At 52.6% G+C, this 12,587-nt stretch overlaps 1 protein-coding gene across 1 annotated transcript in view; it reads left to right on the top strand.

Moving 5' to 3' along the window:
• The window catches only part of LOC140898080 (butyrophilin subfamily 1 member A1-like), a 41,898-nt gene extending 29,780 nt beyond the window's left edge, over window positions 1-12,118 (top strand). The window contains exons 8-11 of the mRNA XM_073311539.1: window positions 335-355; window positions 1,628-1,633; window positions 1,736-1,762; window positions 9,650-12,118. Of these exons, the coding sequence (XP_073167640.1) occupies window positions 335-355; window positions 1,628-1,633; window positions 1,736-1,762; window positions 9,650-10,209 (614 nt within the window). The 3' untranslated portion in view covers window positions 10,210-12,118. The remainder of the gene's footprint in view (window positions 1-334; window positions 356-1,627; window positions 1,634-1,735; window positions 1,763-9,649) is intronic.
• Window positions 12,119-12,587: the final 469 nt, after the last annotated feature.

The following is a 12,587-nucleotide window of genomic DNA, read 5'->3' as shown; positions in this document are numbered from 1 at the left end:
CCCTGCCCCAGCCCGGTGAAAGTGAGTGAGGGTGGAGGACAACGAGTGAGGGAAAGCGGGGGATGGAGCAAGTGGGGGGCGGGGCCTCGGGGAAGGGGTGGGGTCTCGGGAAAAGGATGTTCGGTTTCGTGCAATTAGAAAGTTGGCAACCCTAGACAGGTTGGTCCCTGCCTCCATAAGAAGTCAGCTCCTGTGCTGTGCTCTGCTTAGCATCTTATGGACAAATCTTGCAAAACATTTGTATCACCAGTGAGGAAGACGTTGCTGTTAGCTTGACTATTGTACATTAAGTTTGGAGACTCAACATTAACTCACGTTGTCTTTTACTTTCCAGCGGAATACGAGGCAGTGAAAGGTAAGTGTGTTTTTACTAGTTTTGATTATGCTTTAAATTGGAAAAGGAATAGTCAGAACTATGTGAGCAAAGAAATGTTCGCGTAAAAAACTAATGTGTTACTGGTACAGGTAACGTACACGACAAGGGGGAATCCAGACATTATCCAGAAATAATGGATGGAAAATTTGTGGTATTAAAATATGAATATTAACAGTTTTATTTTTCGCAACATCAACCCTTGGAAATACTCTTAAACACAAACAAACAAACTTCACTCCCTGACACCACAGACACCCTGTAACAAGAACAATAATTATTTTATACCAAAAGGGCCCAGCCCTGTGAGTTCTCCACGCACATGCTCCTGCGCCCATTGGTTTGCTTGGAGCAGGATTGGGCCCCCTGAGCCCTGTTGACTTCTACACACAACAGCTGTAGGACCAGGCACATGGGTTGCAGGAGTTGCAGGCGCTCAGCACCTCTTGGGGTCACACCTGCATCATCCACATGATGGAAACACTTATAAAGGAAGAGTTCTTTGAGCTGGAGACCCAGATTTTCTGCTGTGCCAGGATCTGCTTCAAGAGGGGGCAGTGAGGGAGCTGGTTATGGCTCCCTGATTCGCAGGCTGCCCCAGGGGCTGCTCTAATTTGCTCCACCTGGCTGTGGTCCCTGACAAGCTTCCTACACCAGGAAGGGGGCGGGGGTAGCTGGCATAGGAGCAAGCTACGCTGCTTTATCCCATCTGAGCTCTCCCTACGCCAGGGGAATTCTCTGATGTCCAGGGCCTGGTTCCTGCCAGTCTGTGCCATCCCTGCACACAGTGACTGGACCAAGGGAGACAACCTAACCCTTTATCACTGTGGGCCCCATTCTGCCACCCTGACTCACATGAGTGATCCTCACAGGTGCAGTCCCATTGATTTCTGGGGAGAGGGTTTGCAGGATCAGGTGCGATAAAGCAGAAGCCCTAACTACTGATAAGGAGCCTAATCCTGGTGTCCTTACTCAGGCAAAATTCCCACTGAAGCCAATATAATTTTCAGGGCCGGCTCTAGGCACCAGCAAACCAAGCACGTGCTTGGGGCGGCACTTTTCGAGGGGTGGTATGCCGGCCCCCTTTTTTTTTGGTTTGGCAGCATTCCTCTTGGGGCGGCAAAAAACCTAGATCCGGCCCTGGTAATTTGGGTTTAGAACTGGGCACTTATGTAATTGAGAATCTCTTCTATTGATTCATTTATGTTCTTTTTTCCCTTTTCTCCCCTCTCATTCCCATGGACCCTCTGGCAGAACTGGGTAAGCTCCATTTCTGGTTTGTGGAGTTTGTTTTTCACAGTATGTGACTTGTCGAGTCTGTATTTCGATTCTGTAAATTCTCATGTCTGATTATTATTTCAGGACTCACCAGAGCCCGAAGATATGCAGGTAACTAAGGCTGATACTGCTTCAGTCACTCTCAGTCCCATTCCGCTGGGATATCCGGTCCCTGCTCAGTCCTCTTACAGCTCTCACAATAACTAAGGGGTAGGGCAAAATGTCATTGTCGGTGTGAAAGTCTGAGGGTTTGGTTATTCACACCCCCACGAAGGTACCTGCAGTGGTGGGGGGAGCTGGTGCAAACAGACAATTGTTTTACTGCTCTCTGTTGCTATGATATAGCCTCCGGTCAATGGATTGTTTATTTCACTGCTGACCATTTTTGGCAGAAACATCTAGTTGATGAGCTTATCCAGCCCTGCTGGGTGCAATAGCAGAGTGGATGAAGGGCAGGGGGGCAGCTGGTGGCTCTAGAAGGGTCACTGGGGTGAGGAACAAGGAATTTAAACCTCCTCATCCCACACTTAGGGCTTGTCAGCGTGTGGAATTCATGGGGAAGAGCCCAGAGTAGCTAGTGTGGAATATTCTGCACTCGTAGTCTTCCAGTGTGGATTAACACAAACGAGACAAGGGCTCTCTTTGCATGGAATAAGGGTGTCCACACAAGCAGCCAGTGCTGACTAGCTGTTCTGCACTAGCTACTCAGGGCTTTTGCCAAGGGAAAGAGGAGAAGCATCTCCTCAGGTCCCCGCCCGGGGACCACAAGCCCTGACTACCCTTTGCTGTGGCAACACTGTGCCTAGATCTGCTGGTTCCTAGATCAGCACTTTAACCACAAGAGCATCCATTCACTACTCCGATAACGGTCAGGACACTAGACTGGGTGGAGGGGCAGTGACAGGGGAGGGCTCGGGGAGCAGAGCCCCGTAATGCCAGGGGACTCACAGAACTCGAGTCTCATGTGCTGCCATAGGACATGGACCTTGCACATATGCACCGTGCTAGTACCCAGCGCCTGGGTGAGTCAGTGTGAATTAAACCTGCCCAGGAGTGGGGTGGGGGGGCAGTTGGTGCTGGGAAGCCAGGTGAGAGCAGGTTCTGAGGAAGGGAGGAGGAGGAGGCGGTTGGATGACGCTCAGCAGCAGGGAGCTTGTTCCCTTCTCCCACCAGCTCCCACTACTCCTGGAACAAAGGGAAAAAAAGTTCCCTTTTCCCAGCTCGCGGGAGTCACTGGGTGAATGTGTGGGGCAGAATAACCAGGGCTCCCTGCACCCCAGGGTCCCTGTGTGTGATGGGAAAGGCCCCGCACTGTCATGCAGCCCCTAGGGGCTGGGCAGTGAGTGTTATTATTGGTATGGTGCCCACGAGTGAGCCAGGCACTGCAGAGACAGAACAAGGGGCTGCCAGCCCCACAGGGCTCCTGGTCTGAGTGCAGACAAGGCCCAGCAAGGGCAGCAGCAAACACTGGGGGAGGGGGTACAAGGGTCCCGTTGTGGGGACAGCCACTCCCTGAGCCCATCCTGTGCCTGTCTTCTGGGTGTGGTAGACAGTATTGTAGGACCCTGATGGCTCCATGCTGGGCCCTGGGTCACCTCCCCAGGGAACACGACAGGGCAGAGGCAGCCTGAGGACGGGGGGAGCTGAAGGCTGTGGGGGAGCGGGAGCAGCCTGGGAACTGGGACAGGGACACTGGAAGCCAGGTGGGTGGCCCAAAACCACGTCCTGTGTTCGCTCCAGGTTCCCACTCTGTGATGCAGGCTCTGTTGGGGTCAGATGCTGCGGTGAGGGGCCCACCCAGACAGACTGAAGAGAGCAAGGCTCTGTCTGCATGGGGAAGGGGCAGCAGGTCTGTTAAATGGGTTGCAGTTTTATAAACTCATCATGGGGTGGCGCCCTCAGGTGCCACCCTCAACTGTTTCAGGGTGTCTTGGCAAGCATCTTGCCTCAGTTTACCCTGTTCAGCACTCCTTAAATTACGCCTCACAGTCCAAAAGATCTGAGAGAAAAGTCCTCTCCAGGGGTCCACTCTGAGTCCAAGTAAACCCCAAAATAAAATCTTTTCCTTCACTCTGCTCCAGCCTCCAGTTCTCACTCAAGCTCCTCCCTGTCCTCAAGTCAGGAGTCAGTCCTCCTTCCCAGAGCTGGGCTTCAATTAGTTTCCATCCTGGAATCAGATGACTCCAGCCCTCCTTCCCGGAGCTGGGGTCATTTCAGACTGTGCCTTTATTCTCTGCATCCACTTTCTCCAGCCGGGGGCAGCTCTCCAGGGCTCTGTCCTGCTACAGCTGCTGCTGTCATTGTCATTTCTGGCAGCGCCTCCCCCTTAGGGGAGCTCCTCTGTCTAGGGCAGTGGTCCCCAAACATTTCTGGTCATGCCCTCCCTTAGCTAGTTTGCGCCCCCACCCCGGGAGCTGCAGTCGGGAGTTGAGCCAGGAAGGGGGCTGCAATTGAGGCCGGGGGCCATGGCTGGGAGTTGACCTGCAGTTGGGGCCAGGGGCTTAAGCCAGGGGCGGAACCACAGTTGGGGCTGGAGCTGCAGCTGGGGTCACAGGCCGGAGCAGGGCCAGGAGTCAATGGCTGAGGCCGGGGCTGGAGTGGAGCTGGGGGCAGAGCAGAGCTGGGTGGCGTTCCCTTCCCGCCACACATGGAGGCTGGTCCTGGCCTTGCCATGCCCCCGAAATGTTCCTCCACACCCTCAAGGGGAGCACGACCCACAGTCCACTGCTCTAGGAGCACCCCTTCCAGGCTTCTTGCTCTGGTGAGCTCTCCGGAAAGCTCCTCTCCTCAGCAGCTTCCTGTCTTTACGATCCCTTCAGCTGAGCCCTGGTCACCCTTTATCAGGCTCATTAGCTCTTTAGCTGCCAACTAGCCACCTGGGATTTAACTACTTCCAGGTTGGTCTGGGTTCCCTCTCAGCCAGATAGACACCAGAAGTGTTCATCACAAAATCCTTTAATGTTCTGCCAACTATGGCTGAGGTCTGCATAAATATGGTATTTTACACCCAGCGCTACCTAGTGGTTGAACAGCAGAATACAGTTGAGCGTTCCATTACATCTCCCCCGTTAAGTTCTACATTTCTACCATTTATAATATTTACATTATGGCACTGTCTTTGAAGTTCAGTGCGGATCAGTCTGGTAGGTGTCTCTGAATGGTACTGGTCTTCTAATTACACGATCCGAACAGGTAACAACTTGATCATCTGTCTGTCCATTAGTTCCAATGACTGACCATGTTTGGTCTGGAATCCTTGAGTCATCTTCTTGTTCTGCATCCACCATCTGTAGAGTTTGCTCGGTTGATTGTTCTTTCTGAGGAACAAAGTGTAGATGTTGACAGTTTCTGATGAACTCTCCTCTCTTGGTCTCGATCACAGACAATCAGTGTGTTGAATTCTTTTTCTTTATAACAGCTGGAATATTCCATTCTTTTTCTCCATCCAGTTTGACACACACATGGTCACCAGGTTCTAGGCCTCGTATTTTTCTGAGTGATGTCTGTTGTAAAAGTGATTGTAAGCTCATTTTGCCTTTTTATTGGATTTGACTACTATATATGTGTCTGGCTACTTTGGAGATGGATTGTTTTCCAAAATTGGGAGGGTAGCTAGGAGTTGTCTTCCCATCAGGAGCTGTGCTGCACTATATCCAGTAGCTGCTATTGGGGTTGATCTATAACTCAGTAGAGCAAAGAATGGATCTTCCTGTTGAAGGATATTCTTGGCTGTCTGTACAGCTCTCAGCATCTCCATTCGCTTGTGAGTAATATGGGCTTCTAGTAATATGAGGAAGATCATATTTTGTTTGGATAAATTAAATTCTACGTCAGTGAATTATGGTCCATGCTCTGTCACAAGTTCTTCTGGAACCATGAAATGACCAAAAGTCCACTTCAGTTGCTCTATAACACTCTGGTCTGTTATGTCTTTCAAGTACACTCTTTCTACATACCTGGAAAAATAGTCCACGACTACCAGGTAAAGATGTCCCCTGAATTCACATAACTCTGCAGCTAGTCTCTTCTAAGGTCTCTTTCATTCAGACTAGCTCCTTGTTAGTGTCACTAATTACTACTGGCCATATCTTTTTCCCCGCAGCCTTCAGTAAAGAGCTATGGGAGCCCGTGGGGAAATGTTTCTACCAAGGGCAAATTTAACAGCAGCTCTGGAGTGTTTCATAGCTGGTGTCCTGAGCCTGGCCTGGCCGTACCTGTGCGTTTCTGGGGATGTTGACAGTCACTCACTGCAAGTCACTGGGATTTGGGCTCCTAAGTTTCTGGGACACGTTTGAAATAGAGCTGAGTGTAATTTTGAGGGCAAATAGTTTATTTGCTGAAAAATTATATTTTGGGTCGACTGAAACTATTCGCGAATCCATGTCGAGTTTGCTGACGAGTTTCAATGAACAGGAAAAGGTGCCGCCACTTCCCTTCCAGCCTTTAGCCCCATGACTGGGCCCTCAGCGGGGAGCCCCCGGTTCCATCTCCCCGTGGGATGTGGGGCAGGAATTGGAATGTGGGAATCCAGGTTAGGGCTGGAACTGCTGGGCTCTGGGTGTCTGATGTGGGGCTCCCACAATCTCTCCTGGTGAAGACGTCCCCCTGTGTCTAAACACTGCCATGGGCACTGGGCCAAAGCGTGGGAGCGAGAATCACTCTGCAGCCCAGTGGGTTGGGCCTTACCTGGGAGCCCAGAGTCCAGCTCCCCTGCTCCAGTGACCCTGTAATTATTGCTCCATAACCCCAGTGAGGGGAGGGGTTCTGGCCCCTGGCACAGCAGTGTCTCAGCCATGTCGGTGCCCCAATGCAAATCCCTAGTGCAGATGCGCCGCCCTTCTCACCCCCCTCAGCCCCGCCTGGTACCCTTCCCTCTCCCCACCATCTCTAACCCCTGGCACCTGCCCCTTCCCTCGTCCCCGTGTGCCCACCCCTCCTCTAGCCCCACTCTGACCTTCTGGCTCCTGCCCCTCCTCGATCCCCTCTCCTAACGCTTCCCTCTACTCACCTGCCCTGCTTCTCTGCTTGCCCCTCTCTGCCCCTGGTGCTTGTCCCTCCCCTCCTCTGCCCTCCCTGTGTCTGCCCTTCTGCCCAACCCGCTCAATCCTCCTGGCACTTGACCCTCCCCTTCACCCTTCCTCCCTGGTGCCTATCCCCTCACCACCCTCTGCCCCACTGACTCCACTCTCCTCACATCCCTCTGCCCCCATCACCCATGACTTGCTCCACCCCCTGCTTTTCTAGTGACAATGCCTCATTTCACCCCCCACACACACACTCCTCCCCACCCCCTACCCTCCTTTTGTCTGCCCCCTTCCTTTACCCCCTTCTGTCCCCTGGAGCCTGCCCCTCCCCCATCCTATTGCTGCCTGCCCATCTGCTCTCCCTCCTGTGTCCCCCAGCTTTCATTCCTCCCCTCACCCCTCTAGCCCCTGACACCCACCCCTGATGACCAAACCTTCCCTCACCACCCTCCCACCTTCGCCCCAGTGCCTTCCCCATTTCACGCCCGACTACTGTCGCACAGCCATTTGTCTCTCCCCCACTCTGCCCCCAGTTCCCGCCCCTTCCTTCTCCCACCTGGCCCCCACCTCTCCCCTCAGCACAAGCCCCTTCCCTCACCCCCACCCCCGCACCTGCCCCTTCCCTTGCAACCCCTCCTGTCACCAAGTCCCCGGGCGATGCTCTGGAACTGCTCCCCACGAAGTCAGTCAGGACTCTGGTGAGGTCTCTTCTCTGGGAGCAGCCTGTCCCCAGGGCAAACAGCTCACACGGCTTCCACCTTCCTGGGTCTGCATCCTCTGCCCCTCCCTGCACTTCCCACAGCGAGTCCGCCCAGGCGGGGTCCTGGGGAAGCCAGAGGGTCCTGCCCCCCAACTCCGCAGTCAGACGCGACTCTCAGCCAGCCAGTACAACAGAAGGTTTGTTAGACGACAGGAACACGGTCTAACACAGAGCTTGTAGGTGCAGAGAACAGGACCCCTCAGCCGGGTCCATTTTGGGGGGCAGTGAGCCAGACAACCCCGTCTGCACTTCACTCCATGTCCCAGCCAGCCCCAAACTGAAACTCCCTCCAGCCCCTCCTCCTCTGGGCTTTGTCCCTTTCCCGGGCCAGAAGATCACCAGATTCCTTTGTTCTCCAACCCTTTAGGTCTCACCTGGCAGGGGGGAAGGGCCAGGCCACCAGGTGCCAGGAGACAGGGTGTCGCCGTTCTCTGTGTCCAGATCCCTGCACACACCTGCCCTCTAGGGCTCTGCACTGATCATACACCCTTATCCCACCACCTAGATACTTAAGAACTGCAGAGGGGAAACTGAGGCACCCCCACACTCTTCAGAGGAAACATTAAGAACAGTCCCACTTCGTCACACCTCCTCCCTGCCACCTTCTCCTTACTTCTTCCCCCTCCCCTCCCCTCGCCCTCTGCCTCCCTGAAACCTGCGCCCCTCACCCCTCCTCTAGTCCCCTGGTGCCAGCCCCTCTGTTCACTCCTCCTCTGCCCCCCTGAGGCCCATCTCTACCATTGCCCCCATCTGCCTCCATGGTGCCTGCCCCTTCCTTTGCCCCCTCTGCCTGGCTGGTGCAAACCCCTTCCCTTGCCTGCCTTTGGGCTCCCTGGTGCCTGCCCCTCCCCTCCCCCTCTCCTAACCTCTGGGTCCCACCCCTCTGCCCCCTAGGCCCCACCCTTCTCCACAACCCACTTTCTGCCCCCCGGTGCCCGCCCCTCTCCTCTCCCCCCCTTTGCATCTACCCCTCTGCTCATCCCCCCCCCCATCTCTCCTGGTGACTACCCCTTCCCTTGTCCCACCTCTGTCTTCCTTTCACCCACCCCTCATGCCCCTCTCCCCCTGATAACTGCCCTTTCCCTCATACCACTATTGCCCCCTGGGGTCTGCCCTATCCCTTTCCCCCCCATGTCCCTCTGAAACCTGTCCTACCCCTCCCCCCTCTTTGTCCCCTTGTCACCTGCACCTTCTCCCACCCCCTCCTTTTCCCCTAGTGCCAGCCCCTCCTTCTACTGCCCCTCTGCCTCCCTAGCGCCTGACCCTCTGTTCACCCCTTGTGTCCCCTGGTGCAAGCCCCTTCCCTTCCCCCCCACATCCCCTAGTGCTGCCCGCCCCTTCTCTAGTCCAGACTTTGAACCCCTGGTGCCCACCCCTCCCCTCATCTCTCTCTTTCCCTTGACAACAGTCCTGCCTCTCATGCATACTCTACGCCCTGATGCATGCCCCTCCCCTTAGCCCCCCCCCAATACCTGCCCCTCCTATCACCCCACTCTGCTCCCTGGCACATGCTCCTCTCCTCAGCACCACCACCCGCAGCCCCATAGTACCTGCCCCTCCTCTTGCCCTCCTCCGCCTACTGGTGACACTGCCCCTGCCCTAGCCAGACCCTCTGCCCCCAGGCTCCTGCATCGCTCTGTCCCCCTGGTGCCTGCCCATTCCCTCCCCACCATGGTCCTGGCACCTGCTCCACCCCTCATCCCCCCCACCCCCTGGCACCAGTCCCTCCCCTGATTCCCCCCTGCCTTATTAGAGCCCCCCATTCCCTCACATCCCTCTGTCCCCTGGTGCCCACCCCTTCCCTTGCTTCCCTGTGCCCCCTGGGGTCCATCCCCTTCTTCTGCCCTGGTGCCCACCCCTCCCCTCTGCCCCGGGAACCTGCCCCTCCCTTCACCCCCCTCTGACCTCATGGTGCCCGCTCCCCTTTCCCCCCCTCATTGCCCTTGTGCTTGCCCCTCCCCTCTGCCCTTCCCCGTCTACTCCTGTGACTTGCCCCTCCTCTTTCCTCTCCCAGCATCAGAACCTGCCCATCCCTCCCCCCACCCCCACTGACACTTTCCCACCCTCTCCCCTGCTCCCCCCGCCCCACTCACTGTCCCTGACTCCCCTCAGTCAACAACACCCCCCCACACGTGCACACACACAGGTTAATTTCCCTTTGATCCGAGTGACCAGCCCCTGCCCCTGGCCCTGACTCTGTGATTCTCTCCCCAGTGGACGTGACTCTGGATCCAGACACGGCAAATCCCTGGCTCGTCCTGTCTGAGGATCGGAAATGTGTGAGCGACGGACACACACGCCAGGATCTGCCCAACAATCCTGAGAGATTTGATCCTTGTGTCTGTGTCCTGGGCGCTGAGGGGTTCGCGGGCGGGAGGCGTTACTGGGAGGTGGAGGTGGGAGACAAGCCTGAGTGGGCTCTGGGAGTTTGTAGGGAATCTGTGAACAGGGAGGGGTGGGTCACACACACACCTGAGGATGGATACTGGGCCATGTGGCTGTGGTATGGGGAATACAAGGCCAGCACCGACCCCCCGACCCCCCTCCCTGTGAGGGTCAGGCCCGGCCGGGTGGGGATTTTCCTGGACTATGAGGCGGGCGAGGTCTCATTTTACAATGTGACTGACAGGTCCCATCTCATCACTTTCACTGGCACCTACTCCGGGACACTCCGCCCTTATTTCTGTCCTGGTCCCAACTCCGGGGGTGAAAATGTGGCTCCCCTGATCATCAGCCCAGTGCCAGCTCAAGCTGGAGGGAATCTCGGTCCCTGACAGTGACACCCGCGGCACAGACTGTCCCCTCCCAGCACTGCTGCTCTTCCTGCCCCCAGTTGTGCAAGCCAGATACTGCCGGCAACTGGACATTTTGTGCTGACCGGATGCTGCCAGTTTCCCTTTTCAGTTCGAGGTTCCAGTCGAAAACCGGACACTTGGCAACCCCCAGCCCTCACCTTCTCTCGTCCCCTGCCCCAGAGGTAGCAGATGGTGGTGGTGTTATACCAATAAAATAAAAACCAGCAGGATCTTATTAAAGGGAAAAAGGCAAAATACCACATTTATTGTGAATACAGAAAGAATCATAGTAAGCAGTTAGTTATCTCTATAACATTCCATTCAATCTCATATTTATTCACACATTCATTCATACAAACACCCACACACACAGGTTCTGCAAGGTTGTTATCATAGTTACCAGCCTTAGAGTTGCTCATGCCAAGTCACTGGCCAGGTGGCCTGGACATGAGGAGGGAGCAGGGCCTTGTCAGATGCTCATCTGATGCTCCTGGAAGTTGCTTTGCAGAATCAGACCCCAAAGTTCTCACTTTTTAGAGTCTATTTTTATAGGAATTTCTTCCTATGCCAGTCTGTGGGAATTGCTTCATCATGCTGTTACTGAATCAATCAGCAGATAGCACATTCCTGAGGGCTCCGTGCTCCAAGATGTTATCTTGTTCTTTGGTTCTCCCATTCTTGAGGCTGTTGGGTGGATTCCAGTCTGCCCTCCGGGGGGCGGGGGGTCCTCTGGTTATTTCCACTTGACGCCTTCTTCAGCCGATGGACACTGGATTCTTAGGCTGGCACCTCCCTGATCATTCAGTTATTATCCACACCAAGCAACCATCCACATACATCCTCTATCTCTATTTTAATCACAATTGTTAATACAACAAAAGGGCGGGGAGTCTCTGGGTGCTGTTTCTGTTGTTACAGAGTATTGCTTTGAGTCTCTCTCTCTGTGAATTGCTTTGAGAACAGACTCTGTCTTAGAATGTACTAACACAATTAGCAGCTTGCAAGTTTCACACATAGAGGGAGAGAAACAGCACCAAAAACCAAGAGACCTCTTAATTAGTAATACCCTGGAATTTAAACTCTGGGGAATCAAACTCATTTGTGATTTTAATACAGAACTTCTTTAATATGATCCAACAGTGGATGGGGAAAGGTGAGGGCTAGGGGTTGCCCAGTGTCCAGCAACCCATATACCGTCATTCACTCCTGTCAGAATTTTCTACCCCTGTGAACTCTCAAGATAAAATATGAAAGAAAAAAGATTATTCTAATTTAGAAAACATTATTGTAACAAGGTGTAAATACAAGAATATTTTAATTTACATTTCAACAGTACTTCAAAATCAAGCATCTAAACATGTTTTTAGCAATGGAATTATTTACATTTTTTTTATTCTTCCATCAAATCTATGTTGAAGTTTAACTTCTCTGAATAACGTCATTTGTATTTCAACTGTGGAATTTCAAGAAATCCAAAATATTTATCTAAATAAAATAAACTATTAAATTGTCAGACAGGGTTGTTCAGTTACAAAGTACGTGTGTCATAAACATCACAACTACACACGTGCAGCTGTTCTCTCTCTCTCTCTCTCTTTCTCCTCCCTCTTTATTGTCTTGACTGGTTCTCTCTGGGGGGCAGGGCACATACACCCACCTCCTGCACTACACCTTTGAAAATTAATAGGTGAAAAAACGATAGAATTAATTAAGCAATATATTTAAGTTAACTTACACAAGGTTATGTAATATTCTTTGAACTTCTGTCAGCATTAATTCATGTGATTTTTAACTTTCTAGCTACATGTCATCGGTAATCAAGATATGACCCTTTCTTTCTTTCTCTCATATCAATAAACAAAACATGCTATCTCCCTACAGATAGAAATCTCTTCTACAATCTCCGTTTTTTAGTTTATTTTTCTTTAGAAATATTATTTACAGGCAATGTATTGTCAGTGTCCACTGTTGCTTTCAATGTACTGCTGGGCTCTTCATGTTCTTGGTTCTAAGGACACAACAAATGTAGTTTGATAAAGAAATAGAGAAGGGGTTGTATTCCTTTACTGAATCATCACAAATTAACTTAATTATATTAAAAAGCCTGGCATTTAATGACACATAACATAAAATTTGGTGAAGCTTTATTGGGAAATCTTTCTTCTCAGCCATGAATCAGATGTAAGGGTGCTATTTTTGTTGTCATGTGAGGTTTAGAGTACAAAGAAAAGAAAGTTGCTCCAGGAAATTCATCACAATTCTTCTGGGTTCTGTCCACCACCTTCTGGAATGCTCTGTACAAATAGGTTTCAGAGTAGCAGCCGTGTTAGTCTGTATTCGCAAAAAGAAAAGGAGTA

Source organism: Lepidochelys kempii, chromosome 14 (genome assembly GCF_965140265.1).
Source record: "Lepidochelys kempii isolate rLepKem1 chromosome 14, rLepKem1.hap2, whole genome shotgun sequence".
Lineage (NCBI taxonomy): Eukaryota > Metazoa > Chordata > Testudines > Cheloniidae > Lepidochelys > Lepidochelys kempii.
The sequence above is the reverse complement of the archived record's forward strand: the minus strand, read 5'-3'. Positions and strand labels throughout refer to the sequence as shown.